The 25,094-nt window shown below is 43.4% G+C and overlaps 4 protein-coding genes across 4 annotated transcripts in view; 2 read left to right on the forward strand and 2 right to left on the reverse strand.

The window, feature by feature from the left end:
* Positions 1–620, reverse strand: part of LOC139367481 (proline rich 15 like b) — a 6,237-nt gene extending 5,617 nt beyond the window's left edge. Inside the window, exon 1 of the mRNA XM_071105706.1 lies at positions 518–620. The gene's annotated coding sequence lies outside the window, so the exon portion shown is untranslated. The remainder of the gene's footprint in view (positions 1–517) is intronic.
* Positions 621–2,071: 1,451 nt separating this feature from the next.
* On the forward strand, positions 2,072–6,703 carry LOC139368064 (CDK5 regulatory subunit associated protein 3). Its single transcript, XM_071106602.1, has 14 exons — positions 2,072–2,227; positions 2,663–2,708; positions 2,796–2,927; positions 3,041–3,141; positions 3,237–3,285; positions 3,610–3,788; positions 3,979–4,115; positions 4,223–4,367; positions 4,562–4,672; positions 4,839–4,917; positions 5,058–5,146; positions 5,404–5,609; positions 6,230–6,401; positions 6,508–6,703. Exons 1-14 carry the CDS (start codon positions 2,222–2,224, stop codon positions 6,571–6,573), a joined length of 1,518 nt encoding a protein of 505 aa, XP_070962703.1. The 5' UTR covers positions 2,072–2,221; the 3' UTR covers positions 6,574–6,703.
* Positions 6,704–11,684: 4,981 nt separating this feature from the next.
* Positions 11,685–14,438, reverse strand: LOC139368067 (BEN domain-containing protein 6). The gene is made up of 7 exons (XM_071106607.1): positions 14,193–14,438; positions 13,979–14,074; positions 13,498–13,557; positions 13,267–13,372; positions 12,922–13,163; positions 12,508–12,694; positions 11,685–12,149 (listed from the first exon to the last, which is right to left on the reverse strand). Exons 1-7 carry the CDS (start codon positions 14,268–14,270, stop codon positions 11,995–11,997), a joined length of 924 nt encoding a protein of 307 aa, XP_070962708.1. The 5' UTR covers positions 14,271–14,438; the 3' UTR covers positions 11,685–11,994.
* Positions 14,439–17,213: 2,775 nt separating this feature from the next.
* LOC139368065 (nfe2 like bZIP transcription factor 1b) lies at positions 17,214–24,954 on the forward strand. The gene is made up of 6 exons (XM_071106603.1): positions 17,214–17,533; positions 19,003–19,847; positions 20,498–20,719; positions 20,815–20,907; positions 21,062–21,220; positions 21,314–24,954. The coding sequence occupies exons 2-6, from the start codon at positions 19,293–19,295 to the stop codon at positions 22,688–22,690; spliced, it is 2,406 nt and encodes an 801-aa protein (XP_070962704.1). The 5' UTR covers positions 17,214–17,533; positions 19,003–19,292; the 3' UTR covers positions 22,691–24,954.
* Positions 24,955–25,094: the final 140 nt, after the last annotated feature.

A 25,094-nucleotide genomic window follows, 5' to 3' on the forward strand; every position in this document is an offset into this window, starting at 1 on the left:
GAATGTTAGCTAAAAATACTGGTAACCAAACTAAGGTTCACTGTTGACCTATAACATAGAGGTTGTGAAGGATGCTCTGAGGGCACACTGATTTCTCACATAGCTGTGGCCCTCGTGTCTCTTCATATTTCATGTTTATCAGTTGTGACCTATCTGGACAATTTGAATCATTATTTTTTCTATGTCAGAAGGGCTGGCACATGGCTTGTACCCAGTTGATTTGGCATTTTTGTTTCCCACCATTTTTTAATTTTTGGGGAGTTTAATTAGACACTATCAACTTGATGCCACGGAAATGTAAAATGTAAGCAAATGTACTGTATCAGGATATTTAGAATTGTATTACATATAGTGAAATGCACACAATAAGAAACTGTAAAATACATAAAGGCTAAAACACATCCTCCAAAAACATAAACACAGTACAAGTAGCACATTGACATTCCAATTATAAACATTCCTACTAGAAATAATGGTCCCTTGATGGATGTACAGTGTGCATGAATGTAATGCTTACCTTGTTGATGGAGAATTGGTCTCTGTCCTGGAGAGGGAGTGGATTTCAGATGTGAAAATGTCCAACCATATCTTAGTGCTCTCCTAGGTAGAGGTTCTGCATTAATTTCTTATACTTTATTATTCTCTCTTTCTCTTCCTGTTCTCTTTTCACATTCACTCAGTTTCTCAGTCCTCCTTATGTTAACACTCAGGTGTTCCGTCACAGGTGCAGTCTCTCTCTCTCTCTCTCTTGCTCTCGCTCTTTCTCTCTTGCGCATGCACACACACAAACACACCAGTGGAGGCTGGTGGGAGCAGCTATAGGAGGACGGGCTCATTGTAATGGCTGGAATGAAATCATTAGAACGGAGTCAAACGTGGTTTCCATTTGTTTGATGTGCTTGATACCGTTCCATTTATTCCATTACAGCCATTACAATGGGCCCGTCCTCCTATAGCTTCTCCAACCAGCCTCCTCTGACACACACACACACACACACACACACACACACACAAAGACAGCCAAATACAAGCAAGTAAATGTAACAACGATGCGATTTGAAGGGGACTTATTGTCAGAATGCCCAACCCCTTTCAAGAGTACTGTTAAGTTACTGTCCCACTGGCACACACTGGTTGAATCAATGCTGTTTCCACGTCATTTCGATGTGCTCAGCGGGGTCTTACAGTGAACTTGAGAGGTGTGCAGCTTTCCAGTTGGTTAATGAATGCACTATTACAACCCCTCTCTCACCGCAAAACTGGATCTGCTTCCAAGTGGAATGGAGTGGAAACAACTCGTTTTAATTGGCCTAAGCCATGTTTTCTCATGGCTATAGCCATATCATTGGAATAATATGCTGAAACAAAACACTGACAAGTGACGTGGTAATAATTTGTCTTCACTAATGTGATTGGATCATTGATATCCTTATGTTTGCAACAATGTTTTTCCAGTTTCCATCCCTGGGTCGCTCCTCTTTTCAGTTCGCTGCAGCTAGCGACTGGAACGAGCTGCAAAAAACACTCAAACTGGACCATTTTATCTCCATCTCTTCATTCAAAGACTCAATTAGGGACACTCTTACTGACAGTTGAAAAAACCTCAACAAAAATAAATGTTCATTCAACTTTTGAATTAATAGCCTGTCCACAGAGGAGAAATACAATGTGTCAACATTGCTCAAAGTCAGAGGGGAAATCACAGACAATGAATTCATTCCCAGGCCTGCTTTGCAAGTTTGAATAACATTCAACATGACTTGGGAAATATTTGCTTACAGTAAACTATAACCATATCTAGGCCACTTGGTGATGTAGATCATGTTTGGGTAGATTCATCAATGCTGGTAGGCTATTAAATAATACATTTATTGTTTCATTCCAAAGTCCTGCATTGAGCCCATGATTGAGCCCTGTATAATATCAGCTCAAGACAGAAATTAAACCTGAGGGTACAACGCCCTCTGTTGGTAGACGTCATCCAATCCGGAACTAAAATATGTACCTATTAGAATCAGTCCTAAGTATGGTACAATTCCATTGGTTTATGAAAGTTCGCTTTTCTACCATCACGTTTTTCTATTGGTCCTTCGTCTGGTAACGTGTCGTTTTGGGTGTAAATAGTGGAATAGCGGATTAACTTGAAGAAGTCGCAGAAATATAACTGCAATGTGCCAAGAATAATAAAAATCCAACAATTCCATGAACAGTTGAAGAGGCGATGGAGGTACATGTATGAATATATGTTGTTTTTCTTCAGAACAATGGTTTGAAGACTGTTCAGCTTGGCCTGCATGGTCTCTAGTTACTTCTGCTGAACTGTCGACCAGTAAATATTTTGATGAATTGCACTCCATTATCTTGTTCTCGCAGATTAATTCGTGCACGGTAGTGTCAGTAATTTACACGAACCCGCTACTATATATATATCTATCCATATATTGATAACAAGCTAACGCATCTAGTTAGCTGTCAATGCTCACAGATTGTCAAAAGCACTCCTTTCCATCCATATGCGGTTGTTTATATCTAGACTTTCACTTTGACCTTCCCTATGCTGCCACTGTTCACGTGAAAATATAGGAGCTACAATTCCCCTTTCTTAAATGCAGCTGTTCAAGTAACGTTATTAGGCTAACATTTAACCTCATCTTTTCAACAGAATCTTCAAAATCTTCCTATTGACATACAGACTAGTAAGCTTTTAGGTAAGATTGGATATAGTAATGAATGGGACATTTTTCTACAAGTCTTTGGATTTCTGTAGCGGTACATTAACCAGCTATCCCCTGTAGACTGGCTGGTGGATCGACGACACTGCAGTCTGAAATGGCAGAGTGCTGTAATGAGCATCCGGGAGAAGATCAACGCTGCGATGCAGGACATGCCAGAGAACGAGGAGATCAAGGAGCTTCTCTCAGGGTCCTGTAAGTCCCTCACTCTCCTGACTGCTCCACAGTGACTATTCAGATAAACGCAGATGTCTGGTACTTGCCATTGACATACCAAAATATAATAGTGCTGTCCTTTGTTATTGCAGACATCCACTACTTCCACTGCTTGAGGATAGTGGACATCCTGAGGGGGACTGAGGCCTCTTCCAAAAACATATTTGGCAGATACTCCTCTCAGAGGATGAAGGTGAAGTGACATACAATGTCTAACAATTGTTTTTGTCATCGTTTATCCCCCAAGTAGCCATCTACAAACCAGTGTTCTCTGTTTTGTTGCTGCAGGACTGGCAAGAAATAGTGTCCCTCTATGAGGCAGACAATGTTTACTTGGGTAAGTATGAGATGAAATAGTGGGCTCATCTATGAGGCAGACAATATTAACTTGGGTAAGTGTGTGATGAAATAGTGGCCCTCTATCCTGGTCGTGGGGATCCACAGGGTGTGCAGGCTTTTCAGCTATTCAAGGGTTGAATGATTTGTAGTTTAGTGGAATTTTGTTTTTTTTTCTGGTAAAACTGGGTTGGAATAAAGCCTCAGTACCCTGTGGGTCCATGCTCAAGACCAGGATGGAGGAACACTGATGGATGTATGAACTAAGATTTGAATATAGACTGAGTGTGACTGAGTATTGACTCTTCCCCATTGTGTGACGCAGCGGAGGTGGCCAGCTTGTTGAGCCGCACTGTGAGCTATGAGGGTCCGGCCCTGAGGAAGCAGGTAGCCAAGGCCCAGCAGCTTCAGCAGGAGTTGAGCCGGAGAGAGACTGAGTGCCAAAGCTCTGCCGCGGACCTGAGGGAGCGCTTCTACGCAGGCTGCAAGCAGTACGGCATCATGGTGAGGACACACAGAGTGAAACGCTGTGGTATGCATGTGGTGAAAACAGAGGTACAGCATATGCATATGTATTACGCTGATGAATAGGTACACTGATCCATACCTCAAGGCAAGGGTACAGCGTGATATTCTGTATTTAAAATGGTACACTTTCCCTGTGCCTGGCTGACACAATTTATTTCTCTCCCAGGGGGAAAATGTGGCTCGGGAGCTACAGGCTCTGGTGAAGGATCTACCAACGACTCTTGTGGAAGTGGGGAGGGACACAGCCAAGCTAGAGGAGCAAATCCAACTTTACACAGCCTTCACAAACTTTCTCTGTGACTGGTGAGTGTGAAATCCCTTCCAGGTTCTGTGGAAAACACTGGGCCTTGCTGGGCACGTCTTTTTGAATGGCATCAGTTGTTGAGTAAGAGTGTGTCGTCCTGCCACAGGGATGAGCCAGTGCTGCCCATGCTGACTTTCGCCCAAAAGAGAGGTAACCCCACGTTCTATGAATGGCGAACTGGAAAAGCACCAGCGGTCATCGAGAGGCCTGTAATGGAGGAGGCGCCCCCTGATACGGTCACAGAGGAAACGGTTTGTTGATCTTACACACACTCTATCCTTATAAGTTGGTCTAAAAGATGACAGTGTCCGGGCTGCATCTTAAAACTAGTGTAAAATACTTTTTAGGGCATTTGAAAATATCCTCTTAACTTTAAATTCACACACAATTCATTGTTATAGTAAGACGTCATGCTGACGGTGTCTGTATCTCTTTGTCCATTCAGATTGACTGGGGTGACCTGGGGTGTGGGACAGGGGCAGAAGGGACACAAGATGTGATCACGGTGGAGGATGGAGGAGTGGACTGGGGCATCAGCCTGGAGCCTGGCTCTGAGGTAAGAGTTAAGAGAACATACATTTTGTTCTTCATACATTTCTGTATGAACATTTTAGTGTTTGGTATGAATCTTACTTTCTATTTTCTTACTTACTTTCTAATCCTCTTTGTGGCTTGAGGCATATAATGCCTTTTATCTCTCCATGTGTTTTTTCCCCCCATAGGGCACAGAGGCAGGTGTCATTGATTGGGGAGAGAGTGAAACCCCTATAGAAATTGAGATCTTAGATATGGGCACAGACTGTGAGTATTCTTACCTTTTTATAACTGTAGCTGTAGACAAAAAAAAAGTTTCATAAATTCTACTGCGCAATATATATTCCGCATGGTAGCAGCACATTAAGAATGTGAAATGTGACCGTAAACTATGGCCGTGTGACCAGGTCCTGAGGGTGTGGCCAGGGGGGAGGATGCTCTGTCAATATTGGAGACCCCACAGACCCGCAGCCAGTACATCGACGAGCTGATGGAGGTAGGTAACCATCTGGCTCTAATGCACAACCCTCTGGTGTTGTATGACAACTCTATTGAAAGATTTTGACAAGCCAGTGTCACTGTAATTGTGCATTTATCAGATTATGCTTTGAAATGCGTGCTTTTGAAGTGCGTAGTATTACCTTTTTCTGTCTTAAGATTGCAATGTACATGGCGAGTTGGTCTTAGCGCACCATTGTTTACTGACTGGAGATGAGAGTGCAGACTGAGCCAGTGTGGTTGTGTGTTGGGCAGTTGGAGGTATTCCTGACCCAGCGGCAGAGTGAGATGGGGGAGGAGGGCAATGTGGTGGCCATGTGTCAGTTCCAGCTGGCCCCCTCCATCATCCAGGGGCAGACCTGCCAGCGCATCCAGGAGATGCTGGCTGAGGTGCGCCACCTGCTGGAACGGCTGACCAACCTACGGATGCAGCACCTCTTCATGATCCAGGCCTCGCCACGGTGAGTCTTCGCCACAACACTACAACTGTCAGCTTCATCAGTAGCATAACACCCTGATTTACCAGCAGCATACCACTGCTGGCTTGCTTCTGAAGCTAAGCAGGGTTGGTCCTGGTCAGTTCTTGGATGGGAGTCCAGATTCTGCTGGAAGTGGTGTTGGAGGGCCAGTAGGAGGCACTCTTTCCTCTGGTCTAAAAAAATATCCCAATGCCCCGAGGGCAGTGATTGGCCTGTGTAGGGTGCCGTCTTTCGGATGGGACGTTAAACGGGTGTCCTGACTTTCTGAGGTCATTAAAGATCCCATGGCACTTATCGTAAGAGTAGGGGTGTTAACCCCGGTGTCCTGGCTAAATTCCCAATCTGGCCTTCAAACCATCACGGTCACCTAATAATCCCCAGTTTACAATTGGCTCATTCATCCCCCTCCTCTCCCCTGTAACTATTCCCCAGGTCGCTGCTGCAAATGAGAATGTGTTCTCAGTCAACTTACCTGGTAAAATAACGGATAAATAAAAAAGTAATCTCTATCATCTTCTCAGACCTTTACAACAACCAGTATTGCCATTAGCTGGTTCCTTGTAAAGGGTATTCAGGGGAACTCCCCATGCTGTGTGTCCCAGGTATGTGGAGCGTGTCTCGGAGGTCCTGAGGCAGAAGCTGAAGCAGGCAGACATCCTCGTGCTGAAGCGGGCCACACTGGCCGAGAAGAGACAGGAAGCTCTGGAAGAGCAGGCCACCCTGGAGCCCCGCATCGACCTCCTGGCTCAGCGCACCCACCAACTCCACAAACTGGTACTGTCCATCTGTCTCTCTCTCGTATGTCTCTGTCTGGTAGATTACAATGACGACGGGCAAGTGTGGGACCCACCTGACCTGTGACTTGTGTTGTGTTTTACAGATCGAAGCGGACATTTCAAAACGCTACAACAACCGGCCTGTCAACCTAATGGGAGTCAATGTGTAGCTGTTGTAGTTCACCCAGATTTGTGTAATCGCCATAGCTCCCTAGAAAAAAAATCATGTTTGATTTGATGTAAAGGTGTGTTGTTATGAATACTTTTGTCATTATCTGCTGTAAACAACTCTTCAAATAATATACTGACATTGTTGTACCTGTTTTTAAACCGCTCCTAATGTTGCTAGGCAAGATAGATAGTAGATGTGAAACAGAAATAAGAACACTCGGGAGTGAGTATACACATTCTGCACTTGAATGAGACGCACAATGTCAACTCCCCCTACCGTTACACAATTCTTGATCTAAACCTCAGCTTTCTCCTTGAGCTCTTTGTTACTGCAGCCTAAGATTCTAACATGTTGTGATCTCCTTTTCACCCCTGGGCAGCTAGCTGCATAATCACACTCCCAAAACTCATGACGATCGCAAGATTGAGAGGCTAATGGCCAGTATCATTGAATCTCAACAGATGAATAAAAGGGAGGGAGAGGGTAGATGTCCTTAGAGGGGTTTCTTTTGATATCACACAGACAAAGAACACCACTTATGGATAACGCTGAGGCTGAGTCAGTATTGTTGAAATGATCTGCACTGTATCCCAATATCGATGCATGTTATTGTCATGCAAATACCCTAGATGGTGATGGTGGTGATAAGCAGTGTGTACAGTTCCCCAGAAAAATCCAATGGAGACGAGAATTTAACATTTATCAAACCAATCCCACATTAGAACAATATCTCAATTTCATGGAAATATGTTAAAGTTTCTCATTAGTTAGTTAGTCAAGTTTGATTATTTTATAGAAATCAATTTTAATCAGCCTCCACAACAATGTTAAGGACCCTGGGACTGAACACCTCCCGCTGCAACTGGATGCTGGACTTCCTGACGGGCCGCCCGCAGGTGATGACGGTAGGAAATAACATATCCTCCACGTGGCCATGCACGACTCCAACACCATTAAGTTTGCTTACGACACAACGGTGGTAGGCCTGGTCACAGACAACAGTGAAACAGCCTATAGGGAGGAGGTCAAAGACCTGGCAGTGTGCTGCCAGGACAACAACCTCAATGTCAGAAAGACAAAGGAGCTGATCATGTACTACAGGAAACGGAGGGTTGAGCGCGCCCCCATTCAAAACGACGGGGCTGTAGTGGAGCGGGACGATAGCTTCAAGTTCATTAAAGATCTATCATGATCCACACACACCAAAACAGTTGTGCAGAGGGCACGACAACGCCTCTTCCCCCTCTGGAGGCTGAAAAGATTTGTCAATATTTGGCATCTACAGCTGTACCATTGAGACATATTGACTGACTGCATCACCACTTGGTAAGGCAACTGCTTGGCATCCGACCGCAAGGCACTACAGAGGGTAGTGTGTGCTGCCCATTACATCACTGGGGTCAAGCTCCCTACCTACTATTTTTGTTCAGCATAGTTAGTCCATGTAGCTATTTGGCCATCTGCATTGGCCCTTTTCCCACAAGCTTTTTTTGACTCGTCACATACGCTGCTGCTACTGTTTATTATCTATCCTGTTGCCTAGTTACTTTATTCCTAGTTATATGTACATACCTCAGTTTCCTCATACCCCTGCACACCGACTCGGTACTGTCTTGGTGTGCAGGGACCATGTTAGTTTGTTGTTGATGTGGACACCAAGGAACTTGAAGCTCTCAACCTGCTCCACTACAGCCCCGTCGATGAGAATGGGGGCGTGCTCAGTCCTCTTTTTCCTGTAGTCCACAATCATCTCCTTTGTCTTGATCACATTGAGGGAGAAGTTGTTGTCCTGGCACCACACGGCCAGGTCTCTTACCTCCTCCCTATAGGCTCTCGTCGTTGTCGGTGGTCAGGCCTACCACTGTTGTGTCATCTGCAAACGTAATGCTGGTGTTGGAGTTGTGCCTGGCCGTGCAGTCATGAGTGTACAGGAGGGGACTGAGCACGCACCCCTGAGGGGCCCCTGTGTTGAGGATCAGCGTGGCGGATGTGTTGCTACCTACCCTTACCACTTGGGGGCGGCCCGTCAGGAAGTCCAGAATCCAGTTGCAGAGGGAGGTGTTTAGTCCCAGGGTCCTTAGCTTATTGATGGTGGCACTATGGTGTTGAATGCTGAGCTGCAGTCAATGAATAGCATTCTCACATAGGTGTTCCTTTTGTCCAGGTGGGAAAGGGCAGTGTGGAGTGCAATAGAGATTGCATCATCTGTGGATTTGTTGGGGCGGTATCCAAATTGGAGTGTGTCTAGGGTTTCTGGGATAATGGTGTTGATGTGAGCCACGACCAGCCTTTCGAAGCACTTCATGGCTACAGAAGTGAGTGCTACGGGTCGGTAGTTGTTTAGACAGGTTACCTTAGCGTTCTTGGGCACAGGCACTATGGTGGTCAACTTAAAACATGTTGGTATTACAGACTCGGACAGGGAGAGGTTTAAAATGTAATTGAAGAGACTTTCCTGTTGGTCAGCGCATGCCCGCAGTACACATCCTGGTAATCCGTTTGGCCCGGCCCTGCGGCCTTGCCAATGTTGACCGGTTTAAAGGTCTTAATCACATCGGCTGCGGAGAGCGCGATCACACAGTCTTCCAGAACAGCTGGTGCTCTCATGCATGTTTCAGTGTTATTTGCCTCGAAGCGAGCATAGAAGTTGTTTAGCTCATCTGGTAGGCTCGTGTCACTGGGCAGCTCTCGGCTGTGCTTTCCTTTGTAGTCTGTAATGGTTTGCAAGCCCTGCCACATCCGACGAGCGTTAGAGCTGGTGTGGTACGATTCGATCTTAGTCCTGTATTGACGCTTTGCCTGTTTGATGGTTCGTCTGAGGGCATAGCGGGTTTTCATCATCGATGAAGCCAATGACTGATGTGGTGTACTCCTCAATGCAAATTGGTTAAACGGATTTAAGTTTGCCTGCATTAAAGTCCCCGGCTACTAAGAGTGTCGCCTCTGGGTAAGCGTTTTCTTGTTCGCCTGTGGCAGAATACAGCTCATTCAATGTTGTCTTAGTGCCAGCCTCTGATGGTGGTGGTATGTAAAACAGCTACGAAAAATACAGATAAACTCTCTAGGTAGGTAGTGTGGTCTACAGTTTATCATGAGATACTCTACCTCAGGTGAGCAATAGCTCAAGACTTCCTTAGATATCGTGCACCAGCTGCTATTTACAAAAATACATAGTCCGCCGCCCCTTGTCTTACCAGAAGCCGCTGTTCTATCCTGCTGGTGCAGCGTATAACCAGCCAGCTGTATGTTGATAGTGTCGTCGTTCAGCCACATCTCCGTAAAGCATAAGATATTACAGTTTTGAATCTGTTTAATAGTTTAATCTTCCGCGTAGGTCATCTATTTTATTGTCCAAAGATTGCAAGATTGCTAGCAGAATGGAAGGAAGTTGGGGTTTATTCGATCGCTTACAAATTCTCAGAAGGCAGCCCGCCCTCCAGACCCTTTTTCTCCACCTCCTCTTCACGCAAATCACGGGGATCTGGGCTGTTCCCGAGAAAGCAGTATATAATTTGCGTCGGCCTCGTCAGACTCGTTAAAGGGAAAAAAGGATTTTGCCAGTCCGTGGTGAGTAATCGCAGTCCTGATGTCCAGAAGTTATTTTCGGTCATAAGAGACGGTAGCAGCAACATTATGTACAAAATACGTTTTTAAAAACAAGTTACAAACAACGCAAATAAACAAACAAAAAAACAATCGGTTGGGGGCAAGTAAAACGTTTGCCTTCTTCTCCGGTGCCATCTTACAAACCGTAAAGAGGGCACGACAAAACCTATTCCCCCTCAGAAGACTGAAAAGATTTGGCATGGGTCCTCAGATCCTCAAAATGTTTTACAGCTGCACCTTCGAGAGCACTGGTTGCATCACTGCCTGGTATGGCATCTGCTCGGCCTCCAACCGCAAGGCACTACAGAGAGTAGTACGAACGGCCCAGTACCTTACTGGGGCCAAGCTTCCTGCCATCCAGGACCTCTATACCAGGCGGTGTCAGAGGAAGGCTCTAAAATTTGTCAAAGAGTCCAGCCACCCTAGTCATAGACTGTTCTCTCTGCTACCGCACGGCAAGCGGTACCGGAGCGCCAAGTCTAGGTCCAAGAGGCTTCTAAACAGCTTTTACCCCAAGCCATAAAAACACCTAATCAAATGGCTACCCAGACTATTTGCATTGCCCCACCCCCCCTTTCACAGCGCTGCTACTCTTTGTTATCATCTAAGCATAGTCACTTTAATAACTCCACCTACATGTACATATAACCTCAACTAACTGGTGCCCCCGCACATTTACTCTGTACCGGTATCCCCTGTATATAGTCTCGCTATTGTTATTTTACTGCTGCTCTTTAATTACTTGTTACTTTTATTTCTTATCTGTATTTTTTTGAACTGCATTGTTGCGTAGGGGCTCGTAAGTAAGCATTTCACGGTAAGGTGTACCTGTTGTATTCGGTGCATGTGACTAATAAAATTAGATTTTATTTACTGGTACCCCGTGTATATAGCAAAGTTATTGTGTGTATATTATTACCTTTATTATTACGTGTTTTGACTTTTCTATTGTTTATATTTTCTTTCTCCATTGTTGGGAAGGGCCCATAAGCATTTCACTGTTAGTCTACATCTGTTGTTTACATAGCATGTGACAAATAACATATGATTTGATTTGAATGTATTATAAGCATACTGATAATTCTAGCAGTGGAGTGGACAGATGTTGGGCCTCTGTAGCCCAAAAGACTAGGGTTGCCAAGGCAACTGGCTCAGTGTCCCCTGCTGTTTTCACTCTTCCTTGGTCATTGATCACCTCTCATCTCACCAGCTCTCTCTGCTGGCATTGTCTGTGCACATACATACCCTCTTTAAAATATAGTAAATATATTTTCTTATGTATTTTATTGATAATGCATGATAAAGGAAAAACCTGCAAATGTCCAGATATATTTTGTTCAATCCAATCCAGTCATTGCAAAAAAACAACAACACTAACTCATCATGGGGCTCATCATACAGTTAATTTTCAAAGGCATTGAGAATGTGCTAACACTCGTTCAGCATTGATTTTGCAAGGTCCAATGTTTTGCAAATGACTATCTTAAAAATACAAAATTCAAAAACAATTGGCATTTATTTATAATCGGGACATAAAGTTCACATATGCTACAGTATTATGCTTTATCTAGATCTACAGCAACCAGAGGCCAGGGTGAATGCAAAGTTTGAATTCATGTTTGACTGAACTGAAGATAAACTTGCGTTCTGCATGATCACCTATTCAAATCTCAACCTCTCACAAACGTCAGCAGTCGAACATGGTTCATTGAAGTAAAAAAAAAAAAAGAAGTTAAATATTACCTCCATGCATTTGTCAATTATCCACAATCAGATATTTCACCTTTGATCCTTGACAAAATCCATGTTAACACTACATTCTGGGGCAGAGGAGGTCAAAGCTGGAATCCATATTACCCAACAGTGGAGGCTTCTTCCTCAGCCTCTTCGCCTCGTTCTGCAGTTTCTGCCGGATGTAGCCTTTAATTTCCACATCTGTCTTTCCAGGAAAAAAATACTGAACTGTCCCTGTGGAAATAGTCACATGAAATGTACATTTGCGTGCGGAACTCCCTTAAACAGAAATTATTACAGTTGTGCATAACACGTGTTTTTTTTCTCTCATGTACGTCAATTCATAGAGGTGGTTGAAGGTTAGAAAACTAGGTCAAGAACAGTTAGGAAACATTGACAATACAGTTATTATGCAAGTCAAAACCAAAGGCTACAACGATTGTAGATATTTATTTAAGACATTCCAACTATCTTTTTCAAACAATAATCAAATAAACATTAGCCTAATAATGCATTTTGCACTGAACCTCAGTGTTCTGTGCTGTCTTTATTATGTCTCCCAATAAGGTATGTTGAGGGAAAGGGTGCTTACTCAGTATGGCCTGGACCTCCTCAGTAGGGAGAGCAGGTTTGGTCTGAGACCTCTTGTGGTACACCAGCCCTGAGATGGAGTGGGATGCTAGGCAGTCCCTCTCATACAGCCCTCGCAACAGGTCATTGGTCAGTTTCTGAGCTGTAGTGCCAGTGTTGCACCGTTCCAACAACTCTGGGGTAATGAACTGAGGACAAAATAAGATGTGTATATGTAAGACTTGGAGACTGACAACCAGTTCAAAAGAGGGTGTGGGTGTAGGTCAAAGTTGTTGTTTTTTTACACCAAATATTCCAACAGGAAAATGAAAATAAGTGTTATTTCTGGTAGAACCTCATCCATTTATTTAAATGTTTTATCCCATTCCGTGCCTCTTGAACATGACCAAAAATCAGTGTAGTGGTTTATCTGTACCTCAGTGAAGAGTCCATCCCTATGGTGCCTGTGTAGTTTCTGGGGTAAGGCCCCCTGTTTCTCCCACTGTCCAATCATCCCAGTTGGGCAGGCCAGTAAATCTGGGGTCATGGCATCTCCACTGACAAGTCCTACAGTTAGGCTAGGACGTGATGCTTGGACAGATGTCTTGCTGTCCTCATTCGACCACCTCTGGGTCTTTTCTATCAGGGCTTTGAGGTTTCTGGACAGCTCTCCACAAGCTGTCGAGTCATCCACACAAAATGTCCTAAACATTTAACTTCACTCTGGATCAAATGTGTAAAGTTTCAAGAGGATTTCATTCATTCATTTTAATCCCCTCACCTGTAAGGCACTGAATTTGGTCTTTCAAGCTTTCCATCTCTCTTTGCATGCAAATCACCATAGGAATGAGTTTCATCTTTGAGTATGACTGCAGAAACTCTGACTCCTGCCATGACAATCCAAAATCAGAATTGGATGTTGGATATTGGAAGGAATGTTCAAGATAACATCACATCACAAATTGTCCACACCTGTACAGAAAGAGTGGGTTGTGTGTGTGTATAGGCTTACCTCTGTATTGGAATTGCTGTCCCTCCGGTGATACAAGTTAGGACTGCCCAGCTCAAAAGCCTGTAAAAAAAATAGGATTTCAAAGTTTGTATACAATCATCCAAAGTTTTAACTATTTTATTACCATTACGAACTTTCTCTGAAATAAGACATTGTCAAGTAACTTTCAAAGCCTATTGCATGAGATACCCGTTATAACAGGAAAACATAAAAAATGACTACTTTGAAGTTGTGACATAAAGTAACAAAACATATAAATGCACACTACACTCAGTCCAAAAAAGAGCCGCCTTTTGTTCAATGGAGAAGCAGTTCATTTAGTACCATGTTTTACCCCGTTGTTCTCCATGCTTGCACCCCAAGCCTAGTGTCCATTGGTCAAATCACAGCTAACAACAACATATGCCATACATGGTGGTGCATTTATTATAGAATAGACATGTTTCAAGATATACAGTATGTAACTGTATAAGTAACAAACCCGTATCCACTTCTGGAAGCCGGCTGAGGATAAAGAATTTTCTTCGACTGTCTCTTTATCAAGATACATCTGTTTTCTTCTTTTCTGCGCCCCATGCTGTTAGACAGTTATGGCATGATACAGTTAAAACACGTTTATTCAAACTCACAGCATAGTTGTTAATATTTTAAGATCAAAACATGTTATGACAATAGGCTACTCTTACAAAGCTTACATCTACTTTTTGAGCCCCGTCTTCATCTTCTTCACTTTCGTAGTCAAGGACTCGTTTCGCCTTTGATTTCCTTCTCATATTTCTATTCCATTAACTGCCTTGCAGAAAAACTGTGCCCAGCATACTGCACGTGTTCAAAATATTGGGGAAGACTGATAAGTGAAAGTGTCCTGGGTAAACGGAGGATGGGACGCTTGCTGTCTTTCTTCTACTCCAGAACCATCGTGCGAAAACATCCCCTTTGATGCCAAAACAGAGAGAGGGAGTGAGGATTTTATACACTGAGGCGTAACGTGGCACTGTTACGTTGTAGCCGTGAATGATTCGATAATGATTTGTATCCCTCTCAGTTACATTGTACCCTTTGCTACCTAATACGTCACTTTGGGTGATGATAATCAGAAAATTACTTTTAATTTTACCAATAAGAATTGGAAGAGTATTTTCATTCCTTTTTCTTTCTATTATAATTATTGACACTATCAAAGCATACTTTTTTTGATGCATGTATGCATTGCATTAAACAGTCAAAGCAATTCTTTTGTTGAGAGATGATATGCTTGTGTGGTGATGTAACTGAGAAATTCGTCACAGTTTCAGTTAATTTGCTACAGATTGATAGTTCATAAACATATTTTCTTGAAAAGAAGATGCATTCTTTGAAATACTGGTCGATTGATAGTTTAGAAAAAGACCATTACATTCACAGAAAAGACTAAGAGAAATATGTATTCATAGTGTATTACAATGGCTTTACTGTATGTGCCACAAAATACAAAGAGCATGTATGCTCTCCAAAAATAGATTTAATGACACATCATGATGCATTTGAGCAATGTCTGCAAGCCAAATTGAAGTTGATAACTGTGATAAAAAGTATATTTTTAACAACTTTTTGTCCACATCCTGGATATGTATCAATCCAATCTTAATTAAACTTTTAATAAATTGTAAAAAATACAAATAAAAAAGTTAAACAGTGGATGTTTTGCCTGCTTAAATGTGCTCTCTTGTGATCTGGTAGCATTCCATCCATCATGATCACTCACAAAAATCCATTATTCTTTACTCAAATACCGATTTTGTCTCTGTGGAAATTAACTGGAGGTCTCTTTGAGTAACAAAACCTATGAAAGTATGAATTATCCCAATAAACTTCATACATTGGAGATGGTGTGGAGATGAAGATTAGGTTATTCAACCAAGTTGGACAGTCCTGGACTGCTCTTCCCGTTCCACTACCTCGCTGTTGGGTTAACCCTTTCCTGTCACACCCTGATCTGTTTCACCTGTCTTTGTGCTTATCTCCACCCCCCTCCAAGTGTTGCCATCTTCCACATTATCCCCAGTGTACGTATACCTGTGTTCTCTGTTTGTCTGTTGCCAGTTCGTTTTGTTTCGTCTAGCCTTCCAGTGTTTTACCCGTGTTCCTGTCTTGCTCTACTGTAGTGCCTGTCTTCTAGCTATCCCGGTTTTTGACCATTCTGTTGCCCTGACCCTGAGCCTGCCTGCCGTTCTGTACCTTGTCACACCACCCTGGATTACTGGCCTCTGCCTGCCCTGACCCTGAGCCTGCCTGCCATTCTGTACATTTTGGACTCTGCTCTGGACTACTGACCTCTGCCTGCCCTTGACCTGTCATTTGCCTGCCCCCCTGTTTCTGTAATAAACTTTTGTTACTTCGAAACTGTCTGTATCTGGGTCTTTTCCTGAGCCTTGATACTACAAAGTTGTGTTATGCACTGATTGCCTGAGACTCAGAGTGATAGTTGGACACGAGAGCAGGATACATGGCAGACACTGTAAAGACATACAGACAGTAGAGTTAGAAACATGTATTTACGTGTCACTCCACAATGATACAATAATACAAAATGCTGATTTTTTTCCCCTCATTAAAAACAATCATAGTCAAACACGTTACAGACGTCATCTATATTGCATTACCACATCTGCGGTCACGTCTGGCTCAGTTGGTAGAGCATGGCGCTTGCATCGCCAGGGTTGTTGGTTTGATTCTCACGGGGGACAGTAGGAGTTACTGACAGAACCATGATGACTGTTCATTCTCTTATAGCTCTATGCTCAATCTACCTAGTAGTACGTAGACTTTGCTTAAATTCCGCTGTCTGTATTGTGTCTCTAAATGTTGTCTACCACAAGCAGCAACATACAGGTATCACCAAGTAAAAATCTGAGTTGTCTGTAAATGTACTTGACAAATAAATAGTGCTTTTGATTCAGATAATGGAAAACCTTAATTCTATTTCTAGGGGTAAACCTACCCTATGCCAGATATACCATGGTATTATTAACACAAATTATAGGAACACGTGTGTATTTAGGCCTACACACAAAAGCTCACACAAGATTTTGTCCCTATGGCATGGTCTCTGTGGGAAAAGCTGTGATATAACGTGTAAGGAATGAGCCATATGACTATGAGGGGTGTCAGGTAGCTTTATCGTTCTGCCTCTGAACAATTCAGTTAACCCACTGTTCCTAGGCTGTCATTGTAAATCAGAATTTGTTCTTAACTAATTTGCCTAGTTAAAAAAGGTTAATTGTAAAAGAAATGAGCCTATGACTTGAAGTGCATGTGAAGCCTCAACTACAAAAATTATAAGTTTCAATCAAAAGTTATATATTTCTGAGCAATTTATCAGGCATTCTTAAGAAGTTATGTTGGAAGTTGTATCTCTTATCTCCTGGATCATCCAGCAGTTTGGGGATTAAAATAAAAGGATGAAAATAATAGAAAGTAAAATAAAAATGTAAAGAAACAAACATGATATAAAACACATGCTGTTACACAGGCATAATATCCTATGCATAATTGTGAAACCAGTTGTTCACTTTCTGTGTGAATTATTATATAATTAATAGGCCTAGCCCCATCCTATTTCTGAAACGAATTTGACGTTTAGCCCACAAAAATCGATTCATTGTATAGAAAGGGCTGATTGTTGTATTCGATTTCTATTTTAAATCTATAATATGACATGGAGTTGACTTTTTTTCAGTCTAACTGAAGTTAATAATTGATTTGTGAAGCCAGGGATTAAATTCGGTGATTTTCACTGCGGTGATGAAAACATGCGCCCTAGAATATTCTACGCATGCTCTGTGGGAAGCCTTGTTTTGGCGTCAGACGCGCTGCTGCTAGCTAGAAAATTGGAAATATTGCAAGTCATGGTGGGCCATTCAATGGGGGGAAAGGGTGGATAATGACTTTGGGTAATGCTTATAACACATATGAGAGAACTCTTCTGGATTCAGATAATGGTTATAGAAGTTGGCCGACTTGTGGGCATACAGGCAAATGTATAAAATCTTCACGCGTAAGTATGAAATAGGTTTTAGCTAGCTAGCCAACTAGCTTTGTTAGCTAGCTACAGAACGTTAGATTGCGTTAGCTTGTAGCTAATTGTGCTTGTGTTTTTTGACAAGTGATTTAAAGTTAGCAGATGGATTATCTGCTTCTTGTGTCTACATTTATTTGAGTGGCAATACAAAACATTGTTTAAAATACATTGTAACCGTTACGTTAGCTAGCTAACTAACGTTACATTTTAGCAATTTCTCTTTCCCCGTTGCTGTCACATCAACATCCCGCCCCAATCTTTTCCCATTGGCAAACATTTGTGAGGATCCCATGTTGTGCTTGTGCCCTTGTTTTGTTAATGGTTCACCAGCCTGTCTGTTGTCACTGCGCCACTTGTTGCTAGGGAGGTTGCTTGATAGCGGAAGTGAGCGCTATCAACACTTCCCACTGGAGTCTGGACGATAAATACCGTTGGATGCTAGCTATGATTTTGTTAGGTTGCCTACTTTTAAACACTATTGATGTATAAACTGATGCATCGTTTTTATTGGTATTAATTTAATGTTATTTTGTATACATCGGTAAACTGGAGATCTTGAAAAGAAAATGGATGAGAGGGAGACCGCTAGGGATGGGTGTCAGGAAGCGTAGCTACTGGAGGAGAACCCAAGAGACCCTCCCTCTTTCACCTTCACAACTATCTATTCCTGCACTGGCCTTGGTGATCCATTTCAGTTGTTCTGCATTGTCAGGTTGGCTTGTCTATTTGGTCTTCATCTTAAATTGGGGTTGAGGTGCAGTGTGTCCTCTAGAGACAGTGGCCATTAAACCTTTCCGTGGGGACCCCAGTTCACAATTTAGTTGTAGTCATGAACTGGCTCCCCTGATTTACCTAGTCAATGGTTTTATGATTAGTTGACATCTGGAATCAGGTGTGAGGTCCCCAGGAAGAAAAACCACTGCTATAGAAAGTGAAGATGTAATGGTTTGCTGCTAAGAAGTAGGGTTCTAATTGTTCTCTCCCATAGAAATATGTGGAATGTGAGACTGTTTGTTATCTCATTTATTGCCTCTGCACTGGCAGTGCATATGATTGGTTTATGGTTATGAGTTCAGTGTGCATTTTATTTGGCTATTCATGTTGGTTTTATCAGTGAATTTGGTCATCTTAAATCATGTGTGGCTGACAAGCCTGTTTGTTTCAACTTACAAGGCCATACTCACATTTCATTTGGCCTAAACAATGTTTGATGCATTCTGCAGCTATTATGACATATTATTTTGACATTATGTAATGTAATCTTTTTTTCTGTGACTAAGTGACATTTGATGGTAGAACACAGGCTCAGGTTGACCTAAACTTATTTACTCAACAAGTTCATATTTTTTTTAAATCTTGTCATTACATTTTAAAGGCATCAACACCTAGAAAATGATGTTTAATTTGTCCTTGATCTCTCTCTCTCTCTCTCTCTCTCTGTGCAGATATGGGAGGACTTACTAATGGGGAAGACCAAAACCTGACCTAGAAAACAGTTCAGCCTTTGACTGATATTGGACTCCCATACAAGACCACAGAAACCCTCTACATTCTATTCACATCATAAGCAAACTCCAAAAGTCGCTCTTCACTTCTGTCATATCTGCAATTTTCATACTTTCATTCTTTATCAGTCAATCTCAATATCAACAATTGTGGAACTCAATTTTTCTGTTGTTTCTATTTATTTTTTACTTATTTTTTTTACTTTCACTTTTTGTTCCTTTGTAAAGAAATGCTTTACCTGAAAAAGTACTTCACAGAGGGCCTGATTCAGTTCACCATCCTCCTGAGTCTCATTGGGGTGCGGGTGGACCTGGACACCTACCTGAGCAATCAACTGCCCCCACTGCGAGAGATCATCCTAGGCCCCAGCTCGGCCTACACCCAGACGCAGTTCCACAACCTCCGCAACACGCTGGACGGGTATGGCATCCATCCCAAGAGTGTGGACCTCGACCAGTTCTTTACCACCCGCCGGCTGCTGAACCAGGTGCGCCAGCTAGATTGCCTGTCAGTGCCCAGTCCAGAACTGAGCACGTGGCTGGTGCACCGCGACCCTGAGACTGTGGTGTCCGCCGCCAGCCAGCCCAGCCCCAGCATCACCCTGGACAATGGGACCGGCCTGGAGGACGTGAACAACTCCGAAGCCCCGGTCATGAGGGGGGGCGGCGGAGCGCCTGAGTCCACCTACAATCTGAGTGGAGAGGACCGAACCCTGGGAGCTGTGGCCCCCGAGGACAGCCAGGAGCAGGGCAACAGGGAGGGCAACGCTGACCTCACCAAAGAGGTAAGAAAGCATGCAATGATCTCACCTCTACTCAGGATCACAAGACTAGGGCAAGTCTATCGTAATGTACAGGGATATATTACTAGGAGCTTACTGTATTTAGCTGTCAATCAGAGACCCATTGTATGTCTGAACCTTGATAAAACGCAATTGTAATCAAATGGAAGTTTTTTCTGGCATTGTGTAATCTGCATTATTATAATGTAATTTTTCCTACATTAGAATCATTCTTTCCCCTAATAGTCACAGGACCACCACTCAAGACGCAGTGTGGTTTTGGGCCAAACACTAAGCCATTGTTAAAGCTCTAGAATGAACAGAGTCTCCCACTGGAGTGGAATCACATGCTTTTATGGTAATTAAGTGGCTACAGTTGAATCAGTGGGCTTAGCTTCAAGTTATATGATCTGAAGTTTAAATCTTATGTATATCGCCACGTGTTGACCTATCTGAGGATGAAAATATAATGTAAAGCCAACCATATCACAGCTGAAGCCATCTTTTGGCAATTGCACCACAGTCAAGTAGTTTTCTCTCCTTGAAGTGCTTTTGATTTAGAATTAAGTTGTGTAAGACAAGATGGTGTACAACTCAATCAAGAGGGCTCTTTGTAGTCCTGATATCTTTCTCATCTGACATGTCTTTTTCAGGACATTGATTTGATTGACATCCTGTGGCGACAGGATATCGACCTTGGCGCAGGACGGGAAGTGTTCAACTACAGCAGCCGCCAGAAGGAGAGCGAGGCGGAGAAGCCCAGCCCAGAGGAGAAGAAGGAAGGGACAGAGGCACAGGAGAGCTGGAGGAACGGAGTGAACCTTCAAGAGGCTCAGCCTGTGGATGGAGAGACAGGGGAAAGCATACCAGAGCAGGTAGCTAAGGGCACAGATTGTGTTTCATGATCCTGTGTCCACTGCAGTTGATAGTTAAGGGAGTGACCTCTGTGCTGTCTGCCCCTCCCCCTCAGCTCACAAGCCTTGGCTCTCAGACCTCACTGTCTCTGCAGGAATGCCTGAGGCTGCTTGAGGCCACCTTCCCTTTCGGAGAAGAATCTCCTGAGGTAAAGACATTTGCAAGTTGTCTCAGGAGACAGTAATGTCTTCATTTAAATTAAGTTAAACAAACCATGATATTACAAGAGGTAGATTGCCTTTATGGTCTATTATAATCTCAACATGTTTGTGAGATAATTTTTAAGGTAAACATCTTATCAGTTCGTAGCCCCTGTAGTCACTGCTGAGCTTGCAGTGGCCAATGAAGAAGCTCCATCCACATCTCAGGGGCTGCCACTGCCTCCCCCGTTGCCCCAGCCTGTGCCCCAGTTGGACCTGGAGCAGCAGTGGCAAGACATCATGGCTATCATGGAACTACAGGTTTGTACTTGCGCTTTAATCACAACTGGTTCTCCCAATAAATATATATTTTTGTTATTAGATGTTCTCTAACCAGGTTTTTCCTCTTTGAAGGAAATGGAGGTTAACAACACCTCTGAGAACTCCTTCCTCAGCACTACTTCCAACAGTGCCAATACCAGTGGCAGCACAACTGAGTCAGGCTCGGTTGAAAGCTTTGGACTTACTCGTTCCTCCACCCTTATCCACCAAGATGTCAGCCTTCACCAGGCCTCCCTCCCTAGCTGCAGTCAGGATTTTCCCACGCTTTTCAATCCAGAGATTGATGGCACTGGCACCCCACGCCCTCCCTTGCTTAGAATGTCCTCCAGCTCCAACTCCTCCAGCGTCAACTCTACATTCGGAGCCACCAACCTGACTGGACTCTTTCTCCCACCGCCTCTAAACAGCACCAACAACATCACTTCGACCCCAGTGTTGCCTGACCCCTTCAGCAGTCTGCTGGAGGAGTCTATGCTGGATGAGATCAGCCTGCTGGACCTGGCGATGGAGGAGGGCTTCAGCCAGGCCCAGGCCTCTCAGTTGGAGGATGAACTCGACTCAGACTCAGGCCTCTCCCTGGACTCCAGTCACAGCCCGGTCTCCCCGAGCAGCTCTGAGACCTCCTGCTCCTCTGCCGCCTCCTCCTCCTCCACCACCTTCTCAGAGGAAGGGGCTGTGGGATACAGCACTGACTCTGAGTCAGTCACCGTGGAACCAGAAGAAGGTGCTGTGGGGGGCTACCAACCCGAATTCAACAAGCTCTGCCGCATGAGCTATCAAGACCCTTCCCAGTTCCATGGGCTCCCTCAGCTTGACAACATCAACCACAATCACACTTACAATTTACCACTGTCTTCCTCGTTAGATGAACACCCAGAGCTACCGATTCCCACTGGCAAGAAAATGGGCCGCGAGAAGCAGTCGAAGCTTCAGCCCCAACAGGACTTCCTGGACAAACAGTCGAGTCGCGACGAGCGCCGGGCTCGGGCCATGAAGATCCCCTTCTCAAATGAGAAGATCATCAATCTGCCTGTAGAGGAGTTCAACGAGCTTCTGTCCAAGCACCACCTGAGCGAGGCCCAACTGGCCCTTGTTCGCGACATTCGTAGACGTGGCAAGAACAAGATGGCGGCCCAGAACTGCCGGAAGCGCAAGCTGGATACCATCATCAACCTGGAGCAAGGGGTGCACGACATGCGTCGTGACAAGGCGCGACTTCTGAAGGAGAAGATGGAGTTTATTCGCTCCATCCGTCAGATGAAGCAGAAAGTGCAAAGCCTCTACCAGGAAGTGTTCACCCAGCTTCGGGATGAGGAGGGCCGGCCCTACCCCCCCAGCGAGTACTCACTCCAGTACAGCGCCGACGGCAGCGTTCTGATCATGCCCCGCAACATGACAGATCAGCAGACCCGTAAGCCTGACAAGAAACAAAAGGACAAAAAGAAGTGAGGAGGAAGCTGCTGCCCTTTCTTTCATTTTGCTAAAATCACTAAGAACGATTTCTGCAGACGCAAGAGGTCTTTTTTTTCTTTAAGAAGATTCTTGTGAAGAGAAACATAGCATTGTTGACTACTCTTCCTGCATTAGGTTTTTTTCCCTTTTCTTTTTTGGTTCCTGCGTTTTCTCTGGAAAACGACTTTGAAGCAGTTCTTCATTTGAGTACTGGATTTATTGTTTAGGTGGGGGAAAAGGAATAAACAAGGAAAATAAGGGGTTGAAAGGATTCTCTGGATCCTATGGCACCAGCCCAGTGAAGAGGAAGTTGATAAATCATGTTTTGAAGTGAAGGGACTGGTATCAAGTGGAGTTGAAGAAAAACAAACATTTAGTCAACATGAAATGGGGTGTAAATTCCAGCCCATTGTTAGTCAGCGTCGAACAGATTGTTAAACCAGATTTCTTGCTTGGGCCTTGACGTGATTGGTGGAGTGTTTCTGGAGTAAGTAGAAGAGGAAAGCCAAGAGAAACTTGAGATAAAAAGCAAGTCCATCATCTGGGATACCGTTATCTTATACCGCCGATAATAACCAAATTTGTATGGTTCACTTCACTTGTTTTCTAGGCAAATGTCTAGGTAGTCTTGACACTGCACTCATTCAAAATGTTTGTATTACAAACACCACCGTTTTTGATTGACCAATGTCATTGACTTTGAGTCTCTTTGACATAGAACTAGGACACTGGAACACAAAAAAAGAGAGGCTTGGAGAGTATTCTTGGGCTAGCCATGATGGTGGAGCATGATGGGTGTAGGAGATGGGACACTGAGGAAGAAGGCACACACTGCATAACAAATGTAACAGCTTCTGTATATCTATACATAGCACTGTAATTTGTCCTTCTAAGGCTTGGCTGTATGCATCGTGCCGTGTCTCTGGCTATCCCTCTGCCACAGGTTTAAGGATGAGCTCTTCTGGTCATTTTGTTTTAGTTTTCCACAATTTCTCATACTCTCCAGAATAAGATAGGTTAGAGGTCTTGCTTGATATCATCTTAGGTCTACTCCCTGCCCTTATTGCATCACACACCGTGTGTTGTGCCTGTAAACCACGTTGCAGGACAGGGAAACTCACAATATTGATTTGTGATAGGCCATTTTTTGCAGGAACTACTGCATGAACTGCAGCCCTGTGGAAGTTTCGCCTGTTAATTACTAATCATATGCACCCATCTTTACTGTCATTAACATTAAGTTGGTTGGTTTTCTTGTAAGGTGACAGAGATAAGCAGTTTGTCTGTCCAGTAATTACAGAGTGGTAGTCTTTGAAAGAGTAACTTGGGGATGTTGTTGTCATTCTATTTGATAGTGATCTGAAGCAATGGACAAGATTCAGTTGATGAATAGCCTAGTTGTCAGCTGCAATAGTTTACGGGTCATTCATTTGTGTCGTTAGAGAAGTCAATCAATTGAATCGAACTGACAAGAAGAATGTGTGAAGTGAGCACCTTGTTTTCGAATGCCTTTGTTTCACAAGCACATTTTATACATTTGTTGGTTTTACAAACAAAGGTTATTGGACTGTTTTCATTATGTTAGAAGTGCTATTATCTGAGCTTGTGTTTTATTAGGGTCAAAAATTGTGTTTTAGCATGTACCCCTAACAACAAAAAGATGATTAGTATTCCATTTAATGCGGCAGAGATGGCTGTTTAAATTGAATTTGAGTACATTTGAGAGCCCCAGATCTACGGTAAAGGGGGGAAAAGAACTAAGTTGCTGCAATGATGAGGATGACCTATGTTCTTATTCATTCACATAACTTTCATTGTTCTTGTCATCACTAACCTGAGAGGGGAGCCAAGTAAAATACATTGCTTTTAATCAAATGTTTCATGCAGTACTAATACTTTTAGCAGGAAATACATTTGGGGCGTCTCAATTTAAATGAAAAGAAATGAGACGGCTGTTAAGTTGTTAGTTCTTGCACTTGAGAAAACGTTTGACATATTCAGACATGCAACGTTCACCTGCATTGCAACACAATGCTAAACCCACTAAGTTATTACTACCCTTAGCGCACTGCATTTGTTTGTTCTGTAAATATTTAAATGTTTCATGTTTTGTCATTTCTGTAGTTTGTGTGTTTTGCACAGCCTTCTCACCCCTGCATTGGGTTTGGTTGTGCAGTTTCTTTGGTTTGCTTTAAAATATTTGCTGGCAATCTGGGATTGTTATTTTATTGATTTAATAAAGTGTTTTTATTTTCATCTGACTGTGCATCATTTGCGTTATTAATAACAGGGTGAAATGTGTCCATAAGTATACTTTGGGGGGGGGGGGGGGGGGGAATAGGATGTCCGTTCATTAGGTTTTGTGAAGACGAATACATCAAGCCTTTCTAAATGTAGCTAT

The sequence above is a fragment of the Oncorhynchus clarkii genome, chromosome 16 (assembly GCF_045791955.1).
Source record: "Oncorhynchus clarkii lewisi isolate Uvic-CL-2024 chromosome 16, UVic_Ocla_1.0, whole genome shotgun sequence".
In the NCBI taxonomy this organism is placed as follows: domain Eukaryota; kingdom Metazoa; phylum Chordata; class Actinopteri; order Salmoniformes; family Salmonidae; genus Oncorhynchus; species Oncorhynchus clarkii.

Coding starts and splice junctions, on each gene's coding strand:
- LOC139368064 (XM_071106602.1), top strand. Junction 4,116..4,222: donor ACAAACTTTCTCTGTGACTG/GTGAGTGTGAAA, acceptor GTCCTGCCACAG/GGATGAGCCAGTGCTGCCCA. Junction 4,368..4,561: donor ATACGGTCACAGAGGAAACG/GTTTGTTGATCT, acceptor TTGTCCATTCAG/ATTGACTGGGGTGACCTGGG.
- LOC139368067 (XM_071106607.1), bottom strand. CDS start 14,270: ATGAGAAGGAAATCAAAGGCGAAACGAGTCCTTGACTACGAAAGTGAA. Junction 13,558..13,978: donor GCTTCCAGAAGTGGATACGG/GTTTGTTACTTA, acceptor TTTTTTTTACAG/GCTTTTGAGCTGGGCAGTCC. Junction 13,373..13,497: donor ACAGCAATTCCAATACAGAG/GTAAGCCTATAC, acceptor TTGTCATGGCAG/GAGTCAGAGTTTCTGCAGTC.
- LOC139368065 (XM_071106603.1), top strand. CDS start 19,293: ATGCTTTACCTGAAAAAGTACTTCACAGAGGGCCTGATTCAGTTCACC. Junction 20,908..21,061: donor TCGGAGAAGAATCTCCTGAG/GTAAAGACATTT, acceptor ACATCTTATCAG/TTCGTAGCCCCTGTAGTCAC. Junction 21,221..21,313: donor TGGCTATCATGGAACTACAG/GTTTGTACTTGC, acceptor TCCTCTTTGAAG/GAAATGGAGGTTAACAACAC.